Source organism: Schistocerca piceifrons, chromosome 7 (genome assembly GCF_021461385.2).
Source record: "Schistocerca piceifrons isolate TAMUIC-IGC-003096 chromosome 7, iqSchPice1.1, whole genome shotgun sequence".
Taxonomy (NCBI): Eukaryota; Metazoa; Arthropoda; class Insecta; order Orthoptera; family Acrididae; genus Schistocerca; species Schistocerca piceifrons.
The window spans coordinates 336,893,004-336,913,862 of record NC_060144.1 but is presented as its reverse complement, the minus strand read 5'-3'; the positions used below and the strand labels follow the sequence as shown (position 1 = coordinate 336,913,862).

General features: G+C 40.0%; 1 protein-coding gene across 4 annotated transcripts in view; it reads right to left on the bottom strand.

Moving 5' to 3' along the window:
* Positions 1-363: 363 nt before the first annotated feature.
* The window catches only part of LOC124804890 (ADP-ribosylation factor GTPase-activating protein 2), an 85,734-nt gene continuing 65,238 nt past the window's right edge, over positions 364-20,859 (bottom strand). For all 4 annotated transcript variants that reach the window (XM_047265259.1, XM_047265261.1, XM_047265262.1 and 1 more), the window contains 4 exons: positions 18,376-18,516; positions 14,140-14,419; positions 13,591-13,812; positions 364-674 (listed from right to left, as the gene is read on the bottom strand). In XM_047265259.1, coding sequence (XP_047121215.1) covers positions 657-674; positions 13,591-13,812; positions 14,140-14,419; positions 18,376-18,516 — 661 coding nt within the window. In that variant the 3' untranslated portion in view covers positions 364-656. The remainder of the gene's footprint in view (positions 675-13,590; positions 13,813-14,139; positions 14,420-18,375; positions 18,517-20,859) is intronic.

The following is a 20,859-nucleotide window of genomic DNA, read 5'->3' as shown; positions in this document are numbered from 1 at the left end:
AGAAAAAAAGAATTATATGAACGCACAGACTAACAGACATGATCATAAATACTGGCTAACATTCTATGGATACATACAAAGAATGAACAAGAACACTCACAAAAAGGATTTGTGGTGTAATAAACAGATAAATTAAAAAAAAATTGTTTTCAAGAAACAGAAGAAGACCTGATAAATGAAAGACACAAAATTATGAACATGTAATCTGAAGTAAAAGAAAGGAAGAAAACCAGGAAAATATAAACACAGATAATGAAATAGGAAAACAGCTAAAGAATGAAGAGGTTGGGGGACAATTTGGTAAGCTTTACATATCAAACTGAGTAACTGGTAGTTAATGAATGCAAGTACATAAGAACAATGTCTACAGTATCTACTTTATTTTAATATTTACATACTGAATCTGTACAATATTTGACATTTTAATTGTAAACAAAATTTTAAAAAAAAAGAAGAAAAAGAATAAAATATCTTTGCACATTCACCAGTTTTTATCTTTCAAATATGATCTGAAAACAAAATGGAATGACACAAATTTATTCAAATAAATTCGGCTGTAAAAATATCAAGGCACACTTTGTATGAACTCTTCCAGGGGCATAGACTAAAGTTTGCTATGCCTCTTTCATGGTGCTTGTTTAAAATGGTACACTCCATCAATACCCGTATCGATCCTGAAAAGAAAAGGTATTGTTATATTAGCTCCAATCCTTCAGGTAAACACAAAAAAACTATTCAATAAGTAGTAGTGGGGGGCATAACATAAATTATATTATTATTTAATTGGATAGATAAAAAAATCTACTCCCCAAGCGGTGGCAAAGCGCTCACACACAAAAAAGGCTGTTGTGATTGACAAGCTTTCGGAGTCAGTGGCTCCTTCAGGTGGATGGTTTGAAAGGGAAGGAAGAAGGGTGAAGGGAAAGGACTGGAGAGGTCTTGGAAAAGGGTTAGATTTTGGGAAAGTGACCCAGAACCGCAGGTAAGAGGAGACTTACCATTTGGGATGAGAAGGAAAGACTGAATCAGTCTCCCCTGACCCACAATTCTGGTTGACTTTCCCAAAATCTACCCCTTCCAAGGCCTCTTCAGTCCCATTCCTTCACCCTTCTTCCTTCCTTTTCAACCCTTCTGCCTAAAGAATGAGCCACTGACTCTGAAAGCTTGCCAATCACAACAGTCTTATGTATGTGTGCTGTCGCCGCTTGGTGAGTACATTTTTTATCTATCCAATTAAATAATTTATATCTAAAAAGAAAGATGATGAAACTTACCAAACAAAAGCGCTGGCAGGTCGATAGACACACAAACAAACACAAACATACACACAAAATTCTAGCTTTCGCAACCAATGGTTGCCTCGTCAGGAAAGAGGGAAGGAGAAGGAAAGACAAAAGGATATGGGTTTTAAGGGAGAGGGTAAGGAGTCAATCCAATCCCGGGAGCGGAAAGACTTACCTTAGGGGGAAAAAAGGACAGGTATACACTCGCACACACACACATATCCATGTGTGGATGGATATGTGTGTGTGTGCGCGAGTGTATACCTGTTCTTTTTTCCCCCTAAGGTAAGTCTTTCCGCTCCCGGGATTGGAATGACTCCTTACCCTCTCCCTTAAAACCCATATCCTTTTGTCTTTCCTTCTCCTTCCCTCTTTCCTGACGAGGCAACCATTGGTTGCGAAAGCTAGAATTTTGTGTGTATGTTTGTGTTTGTTTGTGTGTCTATCGACCTGCCAGCGCTTTTGTTTGGTAAGTTTCATCATCTTTCTTTTTAGATATATTTTTCCCACGTGGAATGTTTCCCTCTATTATATTCATACAATTAAATAATTTTATCAATAATTGATTGTTTCCCTTGATATAAATTATATTATGCTTTATGACAAACTGTAAGAAGCCCTATTTGCATAATGAGTAACAAATCTAATGAATTTAACCTGACGCTATTGACTACAAAGTTAGAATATGGATAGAAGGAGGGCACCTGATGATTGTTCACCTACTGCTGAAACAGTCTTCGAAAGTTTCGCTGCTCTAATGTATTCCTGAAATTTCTCTCTCTCTTATCCAGAATTTGGCATTCTTCCCTCCAGCACTTGTTCATCTTACCATTTTCTTTTCTCTTATTTCTTATATTTTCCCCTTTTCCTAAAGATCTTTTAGTTTCAAAATCAAAGGGTTAAAATTACAAACCAGGCAACTGCCATATCTGCCTTACACATTGCTATTTCAGAAATTAATAATTTGAAGCTCTCCTGTTATAAACAAGAGAGATTTGGCATTCCCATCGGTGGAAAACATTTTGGTTCACACAAGAATCTCCTTCACTTGACCACAATGAAATCAAAAGCCCTCATTGCAAGTGTCCACTGCTATGCACAGTAGCCATACTTTCAGCAAACAACAAATTCATGTCACATAGTATTATAGTCATCTGCCCTCTTTGCTGAATTTTAGCCATCATACCAGCATTTAAGTGAATGCACAAATGCTCATCAGAGTTCTTTGTCTACTGTTGAGCTACAGCAATTTTCTTTCTGCTGTGCCACTACTTTGTCTAGTGTTGAGCTACAGTAATTTTCTTTCTGCTGTGCCACTATCAACTGGAATTCTTTGTTACATCTACCAGTACATGTTTGCATTCTTTCAAGACTGACTGCTCACATTGGTGATGACTTCGGCTGTGGTGTATAGACTTTCTGGTATCCTCTTCAGCATAGTCGTAGTGTTGTCAACAATCACTGAAACACTCAGATGTAACTAGGACGCACAGCCTTAACCAATCACGTGGTGTCATAATGTGATGCTTATCAGACAAGTCTGCCAAGTAGCACTGAAACTGCCCAACTTCAAAATCTCAAGAGGCGGAGATCAATATGCAACAGAAACTATCTGAAAAGTAGAACATAGGGAGTTTTCCATAACAGAGGATACTGTAGACAAAAACTCACAGGGATTCATAATCTACACAAGTCTGCAGAATCACCAAAGCATGAACTGTAGCCACGCAGGCACAGCATGGCTCTCGCAACGATAACCAGCACAGCTCAAGAAATCATCTTGGCATGGATAGCAGAAACAATTAATACTGCCTGCCTTCAATATTTCCAAATTCATGCAAAAAGTGAGTGAGTGCACATAAAGTATCAGCATGCAATATGAAATCTGATTGCGTGTAGAAGCAATGGTAAGCACAGCACGCGGAGGAGTAAACAGCCCTACAGGAATGGCACAAAGGTCATCGGGTCATAATATTAGACACACAGTTAATTTGTACCCAATTAGATAAATGAAATTTAATTAATCTCCCGAGCTGGACATGGGGTCATTCATAGTGCTAATAAATTTATGCATTTAGTCTGGGGTTATGTGGACAATCAGATACCTAGGGACATTCTTGGCTTGCACATTCAACAAATAAGTCACAAAACTAATGCTTATCACAGTAATGTATAAAGCAGATGTTCACAACATACAGATTTGGTGAATCTGATTTAAGAAACTATACTGTATCAGCCATTACAATTGTCAGCAAATCCTCGGGTTTTATGGTACACATAACTTATTATTACACAGCTTATAATGTTTTTTTAAATCACAATCAATTTCATTTACTCTGAAAGATCATGTAAAATAATAACTGAACTAACTCCACAAACAAAGTATTTTGCAAGCAGTAGTTTCTAGTTCACGGACACTCGCAATTTACCAAGCACAGGAATGGCATGTTACATATATACAGTAATTTCAAGGCAACAGTAAATGCACCATCAGAAACAGACATGTAACCAATACCAAACTAGCAGAGATACTACTAAAATTGGCAGAGGAGAAATGTTTACATGTTGCAGATGCCTACCAACACATCCCACAGTTGAACAACATTTTAAAAATTTGCAACATGGCTACTGTTGACAATAAGTTTTCACTTTATTAAGTCTTGCACGAATTTCCAATTCTGGCCTTACACGCCATCTCCAAGTGTAGTAGGTGTCAATACACTCTAAAATTACATTACAAAATTGCAATTACACCTCGTGCAAGATGCAATAAAGGGAATACTTGTCCACAACAGCCAAGGGGGCAACCTTTAAAACATTTTTAAAAAAAATATATGGCTGGGGTACCACTCCATATCAAGGAAATGATCAAAATTTCACTGTACCTGATATCTCATGCTGTCAACAGTCTATAGTGTCATACTATTAATTATTACTATTTAGTGCCTCAAAGACACGTTATCTTGCAGCAACATCCCGAAATTTTCGTACTGTCTGTACCAAATCACATTAATTATTTTGACAATATAGTGCAAGAGACTAAACAGAGAGACTATTTAAACAACCTGTGTGTGAGAGAATCGTAAATTTTTAAAGGTTTATTCCAGCCTCAGCTAGGCAAGGGAGGCAAGCTCGGCGACGTGCTGATCAAGTAAGCCACTGAGCAGTACTGTTGACATTACGTCCAAACGCTCCTGTTGGATGGCATTTGCAAGACTGTACACGGCTGAGGAGCATGCAATAGCTAATGCTACCAACGCAGTATGACTACAAGGAAAGTAACATTTTGTAACACGGACCACTTGCATGCTATCGAGAAACTCTCACAGTGCAAATTTAAAAGGGCTAGCAACCTGTGCTTGGTGTAGTGTGAGCTAGGAAAAGCTGACAAGATGGGCTGAGCTGGATGGTTCACATTTTTGTGTAACACTTGCAAGTAAATGGAGAATATATAGTTCTAGTTAGCAAAGATACCTTTTGCAGAGGTGAAGTTAGCCTGTAAAAGAGTACAGTGATAACCATTATGGAAATATTAGAGGAAGAAGAGTTTGGTAGGTTGAATCTGAATATCAGCCATGTGCAAACCATCGACTCTGTAGTGGCACACAAGAAGGTGGGACACAGCTGTGGAAGAAGAAATGTTGAAGTTTAGCGACTTGTTCTGTGGTCACCAGCGACTCTGGTAACTCGGCACCTTATACCTACAGGGCGTAGTACAAATATTTATAGGAAACTGTATCATATGGTGAGACATTTACAGCCATTAATGGAAGAGTTAACTGAAAAGCAACTGCAAGATTGGATCAAAGAACCCAGTGACAGCCCATGGAACACGAATATAGTTATTGTGCTTAAAAAAATCATTAAATGGAATGAAGATATACAGGGTTTAGGTTCTGCTGTGATTATGAGTTTCTGAATGCAAAACTGTTGGAGATGCTAATCCAATCCCTAATATTATGGAGACCTTGGATAATTTGGGTCAGTGTCATGTTACCACAATGGATCTCTCTAACAGTGGTTACCATCAGTTAGAAGAAGCACCTGAGGATATACCAAAGACAGCATTTACAGCACCATGCAGATATTACCAGTATAATTGGATGCTACTCAGTTTCAAAAATGCATTTGCTACTTTTCATCAGTTATTGGATGAAGTGTTAAGAGGGTTAAAGCCTAAGAACACTATAGTTTATATAGATGACATAATAATAAAACATGTGACATGAATGATGGATGTGTTTAGTAGGTTATAGTCAGCAGTTCTGACAGTGTGTGTGGAAAAGTGCCATTTCGCTCGAACCTGCGTTAACATTCTGGGACGAGTAATTAGTAAACATGGTCTGCAGACCGATCGTTCTTATGGAAGCAAATCAAAATTTTCCATCACCACAAGGAACAAAACAAATGTTGCTGTTCATTGGTTTGCATAACTGCTACTGTCAATTCATTGAAGGATTTTGCGAAAATAGCTGAAACTTTGAACAGGTTACTCAAAAAGGGTGCAAGGTTTCAGTGGACACAGGAGTGTCTGCTAGCATCTGAGAAATTACAGGAGGCACTGATTTTGGATCTGGAATTGGTTTACCCCAATTCTGAAAAAGAGTCCATCCTCACATGCAATGGTTGTAATGAAGCAGTTGTTTGTATTTTGGGTCACGTGGTTAGCGCACCTGACTGTCCAGCAGCGTATACTTTGTGGCAATAAAATAAAGTGGAATGTAGCTACAAGACAATTGAAAAGGAAATGTTAGCAGTCTTATACAGTGTTACAATATGGTGTTACTTGTATGGTAGAAAGTTTGATTGTGGCTGATCATGTGTCCTCGAAATAGTTGCTTTGTCTGTGAGAAATACCAACATGTTAGGTTCTCAAGCCCACAGAGTTCGATTATGAGGTCATCCATAAGCCAAGTAAAAAATGCCGACACACTGAGTTGCAAAGTAGCTCTGCTGTGTACAGTGGGCAAGAGTTTGTAGGAATGGCAACAAGCACAGACAGAGGATAAAGACTGTCAGGTTTTTTAAGTCACAGCCACACTTTATCATATATGAGGATTTGTCGTGCGGGGATCACAAAATGCAGACCACATGTCCAAAAGGAATTGTTACAAAAAGCTCATTACCGTGCGTTGTCAGGTCATGCTGGCCGGCATGCAACAAACAGAAGTATTTTAGACCAGTTTCGTTGGAGAAATAAGAAGCGCAATGTGGAGTAGTATGTCAGAGACAGTGTGCCACGACAAAAAGAGCAGATATTTCACATCAGAAAATCACTTTGCAGACGCTACCAAAGGCATCAAAGGCTTTTCAAATGCTAAGGCTTTAGACAGGTGGACCTTTCAACAAAACACCTGCAGGGATTAGGAACATGCTTACGATAATCTACCACTTTTCACTGTTTCTGGTGATGATAGCAACTGGATACTGAAGTCTGGAGTGCGTGATACCTTAGTAGTGCCTCACGGTGCAAACTCCATTTCAAGAAGTATGAAAGAGCTACCCTGTGTACTGCATTTCTGGAAGTTAAAAATGAGCCATTCCACTCTCAAATAGTGATGGGACAACCAACTGTTTTCAACAACTGATAGGCTAGTCAATTGTTTTTTCATCCCCGTCTTTTTTTTTTCAGTCGAATGAAACCAGTCTGCAGCCATGTCAGTTAGTTTTCACTCACTCGCTCAGTATAAGTGGTTTCATTCAGTGTGTGACAACTGATTGAAACAAGTCTCTGTCAGATGCAACCTTAATATGAATGTTTTCACTCATTCACCTGGTTCGACTGGTTTAATTCAAAGCGAGAGAATAGACTGACATAAGACCCTGTTGGTTACTTCAGATATATGAAAGTTTTCACTCAGTCTCTGTGTTTGAGTGATTTTCAGATAAACACTTTTTCACCTTTTTCTGTGGGGTCATTGAAATGAGCATGTGGCACTGTTGCCTTAGCCTCCTCCTGCAGATGCCAGGACCAGGGTCAAAGCTGGCACGAGGAGGTGGTGTGGTAGCCAGTGCGAGCGCACCATTGCTGGGAGCTGTGCTAGTGGTGATTGGCCGCTGCACCAGCTGTGACACTGGATCTGGCAGCCACAGAATGGTGATGTGAAAAATGCGTGACACAGGTGCAATTTCAACTTTTAATTTTAACCAATGAACATCACTTTTTCTCAGTAAAATATAATGCAAAACATTGCAAAAAATGTGCCAGTGTTTCTTTCTTCTTCACACACCCCTTACAAACTACTATGCTTCCTCGACATTTTACTCCCAATGAAGCGTTATTAGTTACATGTAAATTGCACCTAGAACAATTTAATGCACAGCAACCTATTTATCAGTTTTAAATGGTGAAAAGAAGCACCAGTTTTCCAGTATATGATGAAATGAAGGTGCTTATTGCTTGTTTTCACGTATATCTTAGGGTATGTGCACCTTGGTTTGTGTTGTGTACCATTGCTTTACTAGAGATTTGTTTCATACAAAAACATAACTAGTTAACTCAGTGTTCCCTTCTTCTTCACATACCCCTTAAGAACTACTATGCTCAGTTAGTTGAATGAACGAATGAATACAAGCTTCTACTGACAAAATAACTAAAGCCTGGTTTCACTTGAAAAGCAAGTTTGTTCAGGAAGGCTGTATTGGAAGCGCCGGAGAATACTGAAGCGGTATGAGTTGCTGTACAGAGAAGTTGTGGGAAAACGTGTAGAAAGGCGGCAGTGCAACGGGGAATATCCAGACGTTCCATTCAGTGCATTCTTAAAAGTGACCTCCATATGTACCCATACAAGATGACCTGTGCACAGAAGCTCACTGAAGAACACAAGCAGCAGAGACTACTGTTTGCTCAGAGGGCGGAGGATAGGGAAGAAACCCTTAACAATGTTTGGTTTTCAGACGAGGTGCGTTTTCATTTAGACGGTGTGGTTAACAAACAAAATGTACGCCTTGGGCCACTGGAAACCCACAAGTGCTTCAGGAACGACAACATTATGCTGCGAGGATTACAGCGTGGGCAGCAATTTCCAGTCACGGACTTATTGGACCCTTTTTCTTTGAAGAAACTGTGAACAGCGAGAGTTATTTGAGCATGCTTCACAGTAGCTTCATTCCACAGCTTCTTGCTACTGCGTTGCCCTTCAACACGCAGTGGTTCATGCAAGATGGAGCAAGGCCACATACAGCAAACACTGTGTTGGAGTTTTTACAAGAGCATTTCAACATGCGGATCATTTCACTCAGGTTTCCAGGTCGCTTGAATGACAGACAAAATTCCCCCCCCCCCCCCCCCAATAGTCCAGACCTCAATCAATGTGACTTTTTCTTTGGGGGTACCTCTTTTTCTTTGGGGGTACCTAAAGGAAAAAATTTTCCCGAAATGTCCACGTGATTTAATGGAGCTCAGAAGACTTATTCTTCAACCTTGCAGTGAAATTACGGAAGACATGTGCCATAAGGTAATCACCAACTTCAGTGTTTGTTTGAAGGAAGTTAGGAAACGAAATGGTGAACATATTGAGCATGTGCTGAGTTAGAACAAATCTCCATGGATGGCTCTTCATTGTAGTATATGTTCCTTTCAGATTGTATTGTCAAAGTTTATATTCAAACACAAAATAGTAACACATTTCGTGCGCCACCCTGTAATATTGATCATCAAAAATTATTTGCCGTTTTTTCTGAGGATGTGGTTAGGCAGGATCCTAAGAGCACAGTTTAAATTGCAGCAGCTGAATATTTGTGGCAAGCATGAGTAAAACTTACACTGCTGTGCACCATGCATTTCATGGGATACCCAGTTGAATAAATGTTCCACCAGTTACGTGTGAAACTGCTCAAGCACCTACCTCGCACTTTTATTTGAATGAAAATTATACTTTTTGCCGATCATCTTGTGCTAAGCTGTTCTGATTTTCTCATTATCATACCAAGACTGACATGAATTCTTCAATAGATCAACTTATGTGTTTATGGATTCATGTAAAAGGACTACTCCCATTGGTGAAAACTTTGGTGGTGCTGGACATGCTTATAGTAACCTCTCTGAAGTAGTCTTAAAACAGTGCCAACCAAACACAGCATGGATCTTAACAATAACTGTTGCTGTTTTGGGGAAATATGATAGCTGTGAAAAGTCTTTAGTGGATGTGTTTAATTATTATCTCTCTTTCTAGTTGGTCTAATATGTCCAAAACTGAATTACTTGCTTGTGTGATACATTCTTTTAAAGTTGTCCAAGGCTCGATAACCATCTCGATTTTTCAGTTTATATTCTACTTAGTGTAAATATATATGACTGCAATTGAAGACAAGTTGAATACCAGACTATGGAATGCAAATAAAGTTTACTTTACCCTCCAGAAACTTCTAGCCTCCAAACTCTTGACCAGGAAAACCAAGCAGAACTCTAGAAAACAATCATAAGGCCAGTATTGCAATATGATGCTGAAGCATGGAGCATGACCAAAACAGAAGAGTACCAAATTTCAGTCTTTGAATATAAAGTGTACAGGAAAATCTTTGGGCTAGTATCTGACCAAGCAACACACAGACGAGTTTGAAGATCCAACAAATAACTAGTTAAGTTAGCCGACCAAAGGGTAGGCCAGGTTGTCAGAATGGACTATGGCAGAATAGTCTGTCAGATATGTGACAAGAAAATGGAAGAATGAAGACCCTAGGAAGTCCAAGGAGCAGATGGCACAACGAGGTGACTTCACAACTGCACAGTGCTGGGTATCACTGAAGGGGAGGAAGCAGCACAAGACAGGAAGAACTTGAGGCAGATAGACTGGTGCAGAATCATCCCAAAGAACCCAATGGAATGAGTGAGTGCTATTCTACTTCAGATTTGTAGGTTCAAACTCTAATGTATTGGTTGAGAATGTTGAGTCTTTCACAAGTTCATTGTATTAAGTTTGGAAATACTATTTAATTTTGTCAGTCTCATCTTGAGAGTGAAATTCTGAATTTGGCTTTGACTAGAAAATGATATGAATAACAGTCTGCTCCACTGACGACATGGGGGGAAAAAAAAAAGTGTTGGACATTTATTAATAAATGTCCATCTTGATTACATATGTTATACAACTCACATTACTGGGTTCAGCTTATTGTATCATCAGATCATTCAAAGGATATAGATACAAATAAAATCATCAGATAATCACATAGCGGAGATGCTGACTCGTGATAGGCACAACAAAAAGATCCACACAATTATAGCTTTCGGCCATAAAGGCCTTTGTCAGCAGTACACACACACACACACACACACACACACAAACGCAAGTTGCATACATGTCTGCAGTCTCAGAGAGCTGAAACTACACAGAGAGCAGCAGCACCAGTGCATGATGGGAGTGGCGACTGGGTAGGGGTAAGGAGGAGGCTGGGGCGGAGAGGGGGAGGGATAGTATGGTGGGAGTGGCGGACAGTGAAGTGTTGCAGTTTAGATGGAGGGCAGGAGAGAAGGTGCAGAGGGGGGAGGGGTAATGGGTAAGTAGCAGAAAGGAGAGAAATAAAAAGAAATTAAAAGACTCGGTGCGGTGGTGAAATGACGGCTGTGTAGTGCTGGAATGGGAACAAGGAGGGGGGCTGGATGGGTGAGGACAGTGACTAATGAAGGTTGAGTGAGGCCAGGAGGGTTACGGGAACGTAAGATGTATTGCAGGGAAAGTTCCCACCAGTGCAATTCAGAAAAGCTGATGTTGGTAGGAAGGACCCATATGGCACAGACTGTGAAGCAGTCACTGAGATGAGGGATATGATGTTTGGCAGCGTGTTCAGCAACAGGATGATCCACTTGTTTTTGGCCACAGTTTGTCGGTGGCCATTCATACAGACAGACAGCTTGTTGGTTGTCATGCCTACTTAGAATGCAGCACAGTGGTAGCAGCTTAGTTTGTAAATCACATGACTGGTTTCACAGGTAGCCCTGCCATCAAAGGCACGAGAGGTATGTTGTGCTTATCGCGACTCAGCATCTCTGCTATATGGTGAGTAGCAACTTTCCTTCTCTGGTATTGTTACATTCCATCCTGGATTTCCCATTGTTTGATCATCAGATAATGTGTACACATGGGTACATAAAAAGTGCTGTACTCATGTTGTTGTTGTTGTTGTGGTCTTCAGTCCTGAGACTGGTTTGATGCAGCCATCCATGCTACTCCATCCCGTGCAAGCTTCTTCATCTCCCAGTACCTACTGCAACCTACATCCTTCTGAATCTGCTTAGTGTATTCATCTCTTGGTCTCCCTCTACGATTTTTACCCTCCACACTGCCCTCCAATACTAAATTGGTGATCCCTTGATGCCTCAGAACATGTCCTACCAACCGATCCCTTCTTCTAGTCAAGTTGTACCACAAACTTCTCTTCTCCCCAATTCTATTCAGTACTTCCTTATTAGTTACGTGATCTACCCATCCAATCTTAAGCATTCTTCTGTATCACCACATTTCGAAAGCTTCTATTCTCTTCTTGTCCAAACTATTTATCGTCCATGTTTCACTTCCATACATGGCTACACTCCATACAAATACTTTCAGAAACGACTTCCTGACACTTAAATCTATACTCGATGTTAACAAATTTCTCTTCTTCAGAAATGCTTTCCTTGCCATTGCCAGTCTACATTTTATATCCTCTCTACTTCGACCATCATCAGTTATTGTGCTCCCCAAATAGCAAAACTCCTTTACTACTTTAAGTGTCTCATTTTCTAATCTAATTCCTTCAGTGTCACCCGACTTAATTTGACTACATTCCATTATCCTCGTTTTGCTTTTGTTGATATTCATCTTATATCCTGCATTCAAGAGAGTGTCTACTCTGTTCAGCTGCTCCTCCAGGTCCTTTGCTGACCCTGACAGAATTACAATGTCATCGGCGAACCTCAAAGTTTTTATTTCTCCTTCATGGATTTTAATACCTACTCCGAATTTTTCTTTTGTTTCCTTCACTACTTGCTCAATATAGAGATTGAATAACATCGAGGAGAGGCTACAACCCTGTCTCACTCGCTTCCCAACCACTGCTTCCCTTTCATGCCCCTCGACTCTTATAACTGCCATCTGGTTTCTGTACAAATTGTAAATAGCTTTTCGCTTCCTGTATTTTACCCCTGCCACCTTCAGAATTTGAAAGAGAGTATTCCAGTCAACATTGTCAAAAGCTTTCTCTAAGTCTACAAATGCTAGAAACGTAGGTTTGCCTTTCCTTAATCTAGCTTCTAAGATAAGTCGTAGGGTCAGTATTGCCTCACGTGTTCCAACATTTCTACGGAATCCAAACTGATCTTCCCCGAGGTCGGCTTCTACTAGTTTTACCATTCGTCTGTAAAGAATTCGCATTAGTATTTTGCAGCCGCGACTTATTAAACTGATAGTTCGGTAATTTTCACATCTGTCAACACCTGCTTTCTTTGGGATTTGAATTATTCTATTCTTCTTGAAGTCTAAGGGTATTTCGCCTGTCTCATACATCTTGCTCACCAGATGGTAGAGTTTTGTCAGGACTCGCTCTCCCAAGGCCGTCAGTAGTTCCAATGGAATGTTGTCTACTCCCGGGGCCTTGTTTCAACTCAGGTCTTTCAGTGCTCTGTCAAACTCTTCATGCAGTATCATATCTCCCAATTCATCTTCATCTACATCCTCTTCCATTTCCATAATATTGTCCTCAAGTACATCACCCTTGTATAGACCCTCTATATATGTGCAGATTATTTGATGACAATATTAATATCTGAATACTTTTAATGATCTGACAGTGGCAGTATGATAAAACCGATAATGTAAGTCGTATAACATGTGTGGACAAGACAAACATTTATAAGTAAATAATCTGCTACATTGTGACTTCTGATGTGCATGTAGCTAAGACTTTTATCTTAATTTATTACACAATATCTGAGTCTCAGTAGTGCCATTGCTTCTAGTACATGTCTGTTTATGTATATCATTGTGCGCAACATAGGTGATTTGTTATGCACGTTCTTGGAAGTAGCAAACTTAAACAGTTTTATCCCATTTTCACTGCTACATTGGTGCAGATTATGGGATTCTATTGTAGGTCTACATTGATTCTCATGGCCTATTTCATAATTAGAATTACTTTAAAAATTCATAATAGAAGAACTGGTCATGATGAAACATTATTCACCACATCTTTATCACTAGAAAGTTCGTACTTCTACAGCGGTACGCCAAATGCTTCTCCCCTCCTCTTCCTCCTGTCCCTCTCAACATACAGCCTGCTTCAAATAAACAGGAAGTATCATTTTACAGCATGTCAGTATCAACTGTACCTGGATAGATGACATAACTCCATTTGCAATTGAGCTCAACTTCCCAGCAACCTTTGTTACTCCTTGTCTCACACTCTCTTTGACATCTTCTAGATCTGGTGTTTGCAATTGTGCTGCGAAACTTGAAGGGCGATTGCTTGCTGCATTACCATTACCGAAGAAGTCTGCAGATGAAATGCTAGAAGAACCTTCAAAGCGTGATAGATTTACCTTACGCTCCCACTGAAATAAAACAATTTTAAAAAAAATGTAAGATTAATAGAATATTTTATGAGGAACTCTCCTACACATATAAAATTTAAATTAAAGCAAAATCATAAAGGTACATGTAAAATATTGCTCTATACTTTTCACTATTTTTATACCCTGTTTATGTGAATTCTCGTAATAGTTGGAGACAGAGAGATAAATAGATAGATAGATAGAGAGAGAGAGAGAGAGAGAGAGAGAGAGAGAGAGAGAGAGAGAGAGAGAGAGAGAGGGGGGGGGGGGGTTGTTCAAGTCACTGATAGATATACAATGGTATTGATCACATGGTTATTAACTTACGTTATTGTCATGACTGTCTCCAAAAAATTGGTCTGATGAAATAGCTTTCGCACTTCCAAATTTCTTCTGAGCTTCATCTCCTGTAGAGGCTGGTGCTGGGATGGGATCCTTTCTGTGAGCAGGTTTCTCATCTGTACTGACTACTGAAAATGATGAAGACGGCTGCCTACTTTCTGGCTGCCAAGATCTACTTGAGTTGCTGTATCTGTCACGGCTTGAGCTCCCATCAAGGAACATAGACTCCAAACTTCTGCTCTCACTTGAGCTAGATGGCTTATACCTAGGGTCAGAAAAAATATTTATCACACTTGATCAAAAGGTATTTTAAAAAGTTTATGACAGAAAGCAAAAGAATACAAAATCTGAAATGGTACAGCTGCAAAAGAGAAGGATAAAATTTCAATCAAATAATAGAAGTATACAAACACACCATGAATTTTTAAAACCAGTCGGAATTGTCTTTAAGAGGATCTATGAAAAAACACTGGAAAGTTTATGAGCGTGTGTTTCTACAGTTCAAGAGATGAATCAGAAACACAAGTAATTAATAATGACAATCTGGAATTAAGTAAGTTGAGAAGTAAAAAGCCACTAAAGGTAGGAAGACCATTTTAAAAAGGTAAAGTCATGTGGAATTGTTGGATGGGAGACTTGTGATTGGTTATTCAGCCACCTAATTGGAAAGAAATTCCCTACCTTGTTCGCAATGGCATCTTTTATGAAAGAGCAAGTGGTATGTCTTGAGCATATCTGTCCAGTGCAGGTGGCTGATGAAGTGCATGTCAAGTTTATTGTCATGTTTGTGTTTAAAGAACAGCATCTGCAATACAGTAACGCTGTGCAACAGATGTTAACAACCTAAGCTGTGGAGGATGGTTTCAACAGAAATAAATCTAGAGGCAAAGTAGTGCAAAAAAGACATGCAAAATTGTTTACAGAATGTCTGCAGAGGTACACAACTCTCTGAAACTGGAACACTGTAAATATTTTACACAACAAACAAGATAGATGACACACATGGAACTACAGACTTGATAGCCTCTTATCTTTAATGTAGAAGATATTATCATCAATCGCATAGAACAAACATTTGATTTTCTATGCTACCCAATGTCCTCTCTAAGTGAATATATCTCAATGCATCACGCAACCTGTCAATAAAATTATGTAACAGTGCAACGAGTATGAATTACCACATTGTCTCAGATTCAGAAAGTTTAAGGATTATTTTGACTAACTTGAGAAACAAAGTCTTCAGTCAACCATGTTAATATATTGTAGAATAATGGATCAATGCTATGGCTTCCATTAGACTTCATGAACACAGGAGGATATTCACAATTGATAGAGGGGTTGTACTTTTATGCCACCAAAATAATTGTCAGTTGCCTTAGAGGAAGCTTTTTAGATCTCTAAATTGGGAAAAGAAGAAAGAGGAGGAGATGAAGAAGAAGAAAAAGAAGAAGAAGAAGAAGAAGAAGAAGAAGAAGTATGTGTCTATGGAACATACATGAATCACATTTGTTTGTGCTGATGACATTGTACTGTTTGTCTTTCACAATGAAGGCAGGGACGGAGGGGAAGAAGGAGGAGGGGGGATCAAAAATCAATTACAACAAGAGTACAATAAGGTTCAGAAAAGTCATAAAAGCTGTTGAGTTTTGTATTTATGGCTGCTGAAGTTGACTGGGTGTACAGAAAAAGAAATACAAAAATATAACAGCAAAAACTGACCCAGCATGCTTTTGATAGATTAAATAGGGTTTTAAAAACTGAATTTTTAATGTATTTCAAGAGAAGAGAGACAATGCATTAACAATTTTGACTTATGGAAGAGACAGACAGACTCTTAATGCAAAATCTGAGAACACCTCAGTCAGCAATAGAGAGATAAATGTTGACAATTACTAGAAGAGAATTAACTGTAATGAAAACGAAATCAAGATGGGCAGCACGTACCCTGGAGAATGGAAGGTTCCTTGTTCAGCTGCAGGATAAAGAAACGATGACAGAGGACACCCTTACAGGAGCTGGGAAGATGGAATCTGAAGATGTGCAGGGGCAACATCAATGCATACAGCTTAAGAACATAATTCATGGAAAACTTAAGGAGGCCTTTACCCAATGGTGGATGTCAAATGGCTGCTGCAGGTAGTGATGGTGGAGGATGCAAATTCGGTTTCAATAGATTTGGGATCATATTTAGCCCAACACAATGAATATGTGTTTTACTAGTTTGAAATACAGCTGACTTAAGTGTTTGAGAGCCTTAAAAATCAACAATGGAAGTTTAAGTAAACACTTTGTCTTTTTTTTCTTAGGACACATACCAATGTTATGAGATTCATAGGCCTGCTCCACTTTCTTTTAAGAAAATTACACATTCATTGTACGGACGCAGGGGAAACTTATTAGATTTTTTCAGATTTCATATTTTTATATACATACTGGGCACAGATTCAAATTTAATTGCTTCAAATATCTTCTGAAGTGAGAAAAATCAGAAGAGAGTACAAAGAAAAGATTTGACCAACAACCAAACTTAAAAAGGAATGAAATCACACAACCCTTCTATTCTGTACAGGAGTACTATTTCAACAAACTGCAGTAATGCTCATTGCATCAAGAGTGTCAGCAGACAGCAAGCTTTGATTTACAGTCTGATGTATGTATTCAATTTAAACAGCAGAAAGTCATTCCTTTCTCTTAAAGATTACTCCATCAAATTCTGGCTTCTAAAACAATGAGACATTTGTTCCTTTCATGGTGGAATAAACATAGATATTCTATGTGGGAATTTTGAGTGAATGACGATAGAAGGCGGCTTCCTCTAAGGCAGAGAGCGGGCCGACCGGTGGAGAGGTACCCAGGGGCAGAGCAAAATGGGCCCGAGCAGAAGAGTGGGTAATGAGAGGGGAGGGGAGCGAGAGGCAGAGGGGAGTGAAAGGTGGAGGATAGCAAGAGGGGATGGGCACAGTAGGAGAGATGGAAGGGTCAGGAGAGGAAGTAGGGGTAGAGGGGGAAGGGGAGGGGTAGAGAGGGGAGGGGAGGGGTAGAGAGGGGAGGGGTAGAGAGGGGAGGGGTAGAGAGAGGAGGGGAGGGGTAGAGAGGGGAGGGGAGGGGTAGAGAGGGAAGGGGAGGGGTAGAGGGGAGGGGAGGGGTAGGGAGGGGTAGAGAGGGGAGGGGAGGGGTAGAGAGGGGAGGGGTAGACGGAAGGTATAGGGGGTGAGAGGGGGAGGTGTAGGGGTGAAAGAGAGTGGCAAGAGGGGGAGGAGTGGAAGGAGGGCGAGAAGGTGAGTGAGGGAAGGGGTGGGGAGTGGAGGGGTGGGGTGGTAGCGGACGTGTGTGGTGGGAGGGGAGTGGTAGGAGGTGAGGTAAGCAAGGGGGATGGTCAGGCAGTCTGGGGAGGGGAGGGTAGTGAGAGGGGGGTAGGGGAGTGAGAGAAGGGATGGTAGGGGAGTGAGAGAAGGGATGGTAGGGGAGTGAGAGAAGGGATGGGAGGGGTGCCAGCGTGGGGAGGGGTGCCAGAGAGGGGTGGGGTGCCAGAGAGGGGTGGGGAGGGGATCGAGAGTGGGGGAAGGGGATCAAGACTGAGGGGTCAGGTGGGGATCAAGAGTGGGGGGGGGGGGGAGAGGTGCGAGAAAGGAGTGGGGAGTTTGAGAGGGAAGGTGGACGGGATCGGCAGGGGGTAGCAGTGTGATAGAAGGGAGAGGAGTGAGATGTGGGTGGTGTGTTTGACTGAGGTGGGGTGTGTAAGGGGGAGGGAGGAAAGTAGGTAGAGTGGGGAAGGTAGAGATAAACTTACAGTTCAACTAATTTTATTTTGTTTCTTGGTTACTACTTACTACACTTTATATCTGGAAGGAATGATATTCTTATCTTTGAAATATTTATTTTTTTATTTCACTGACCAAAAGCCAGTGTATTATGATGCTAAATAAGCAGCAGGCAATTGGTCTTTGTGGATTATATTTATAAACATTAATGTTAAATACTATTATTCCTCTTTTTTTCAGTATAATCTTCACAGATTGAAGAATAAGCCACATGACACTTATACAACAAACGGAAAGGGCCCAGTGCATCAAAGTTTTACTCTAAAGCTAGACGCAACAAATCTGAGTTATTTATATATCACTGAACTTGATAAAACAAAGGAGTTAATCTTATTTAATAAATACTGAAACTACAACTAAACAGCTCTACAGTATTTTAAAATATTATAATTTAACTTACATGCCATATACAACAAAATCGTCAAAAAAACCATCACTTTCCTTGTCAAATACAGACTTGTTGCTTGTGGTGCTAGAGTTAATGTTCGGATTTTCTTGTTCAATTGTCTTCATGTCACTGACAGCAGAATGGCTTATCCCCCTATGAAGTAAAATTAAGCACATTAAAAAAAGAAACAGCAAAACTGGATAACAAAACTACATGTTATTGTGTAGGATGATATTATTATAATAAAATTAATAATACATTAAACACACACAAACAGCAAAAACAATACATAATTTTTTTGCAGCACTTCTTTGTATGAGTAACAGTCAAAAAGATTCTGACTTTCCATGAGATGAAATAACTGTTACCATACTGTATAGAAAAACAGCACCAATAAACTGTGCCAAGTGGATACTTCTATGAGGCGAGTAAATACAAATTTTGGAATAGTACACAGTTTTTGTCTGTTTATTATTAGTAACAAATGAACAACTGTGAGGCCAACTGAATTAAGCAAAGGACTGAGTGTGCCTGTCTGTCATTAGACCAACGTACATTTTTTCCTCTGGGAAAAGGAGGTATTCAATATTCTACAGACACTCAAATTATAAAAGGATTTCTGTACTGGCAGCACCACTGGTGTGTATTCAATGGATGCAAAGTAAGCTCTTCCTACCCAGCACAAACTGGGAACAAAAGTGAAACTAATGGAGACAAAGCTCATTCCTTACACCGGTTGACAATAGTGATATTATATGATATTTTCAGATCAACACCGCCAAGTTTTCATTAATTATCAGCTAAATTCATAAGTTCACATTCGCGATAAGTTGCAATTCACATTAGAAGGGATGTTCTCTGAATGGGCAGTAGAACTGGTGGCTAGAGATCCATGAAGCATGTCTACCTGCCAACTCTTATCCCGCAAGTCCCACTATTGGGCAACTGCTGGTCTTTGTGTGAGATAAGCAGGATTACAAGTTATAATTCCTCCTCTAGTGCTACAGAAAACACAGGGTTAAGGTAAACGAGTACTTACACACATGGTACATAGGTTTATATTATCTCTAAGCTATAAATAGCATACCATCTGCCATGCACTTATGTCCAGAGTATAGATATGGATGTAGATCAGTTTATAATAATCAAACAATGGAAAATGCAGGATGGGATGTAACAATATAATGAAAAGGATAGTTGCTACTCACCATACAAGGGAGATGCTGAATTGCAGAAAGGCGGAACAGAAAGACTGTCACACAATTAGCTTTTGGCCAACAAAGGCCTTTGTCAACATTAGACAACATACATACATGCACACACTCTGCAAACGCAACTCACACACACATGAGCACAATCTCTGGCAGCTGGAGCCATCTGTGTGTTGTCTAATTTTGACAAAGTCCTTGTTGGTCGAGAGCTAATTGTGTGAGGGTTTACAATAATCATTGCACAGGAATGTTGGTGTTGTGGGAAGGTAAGACAGCATGTTCAGTGCATATCAAACCGGTGAGCAACAAAATCATGAAAATCCAAGCATGGCAGTGCAAGTGTGAATGTTCACCTTGAGGCACAACTCTGCTACCTGCAGTTTCCAATAGAAGCAGAATGTAATACAACTGGAGAGACCTATGAGCCATGGCTACAGAGTAATGGAATTGGCACTGTCACAGAGTAAGTACACATCCACCAAAGACAAATGACCAATAGCTGTGAAGCATGAAGCCTTCTCAGTCTAACACAGCATCTCTGGTGTCTGCGGACAAATCAGTTTTGTTTGTGTAAGAACTGTTATTTTGCTTTGCTGGAAAAATGATAATGTAATAATAGAGCAGTAAAATGTCACTAAGCACGAAATGTGGAAAAAAAGCTTCTGAAATTTATCTTCTACTAAAAGAAGTGTACGGCAAAGACCGTTGAATCACGTACACGTTTCTGAGTGGCTCAAGTGTTTCTAAGATGGCCATGAAGACACTGTAGATGACTCATTCCCAGAACACCCTTCAACACAAAAAAATGGATGAAAAAGTTGACCATCAGTTGAGTTTTGATCGATTGCTGAAACAGTACCGTTGAAGCCACAAACGATGGTGGTCGAGCTAGGCTTGTTCTGTGCACCTACATCACGCATCCTCCGACAGCCAATGAGCGTTCAGTAGTTCCCTGGGCACCTTGCTGGGAATGCAGTAGCCAATGCAAACATTAAATGTGACTGTGGCGAGTTGTTTAATGAATTTCTATTCCATTTGTTGCGAGTTTTAATCGGTGACGGTGGTGGTAAGTGATAAATTTTGCAGAAGCAAGTGAGAGGCGTAATTTGCAGGATATACACTTTCTTCAAGCAGTAAGCACGCTTGTACTGCGACTGTTGTTTGAAATTGTCAACAATGCAATCCCCATCCATGCCTCGACAAGTGCGAACCGCCATCTTTTATGGACAGGACTATAGTAATTGACAAAGAATGCATAAGGCAAATTTTACAGAACCAATTATAA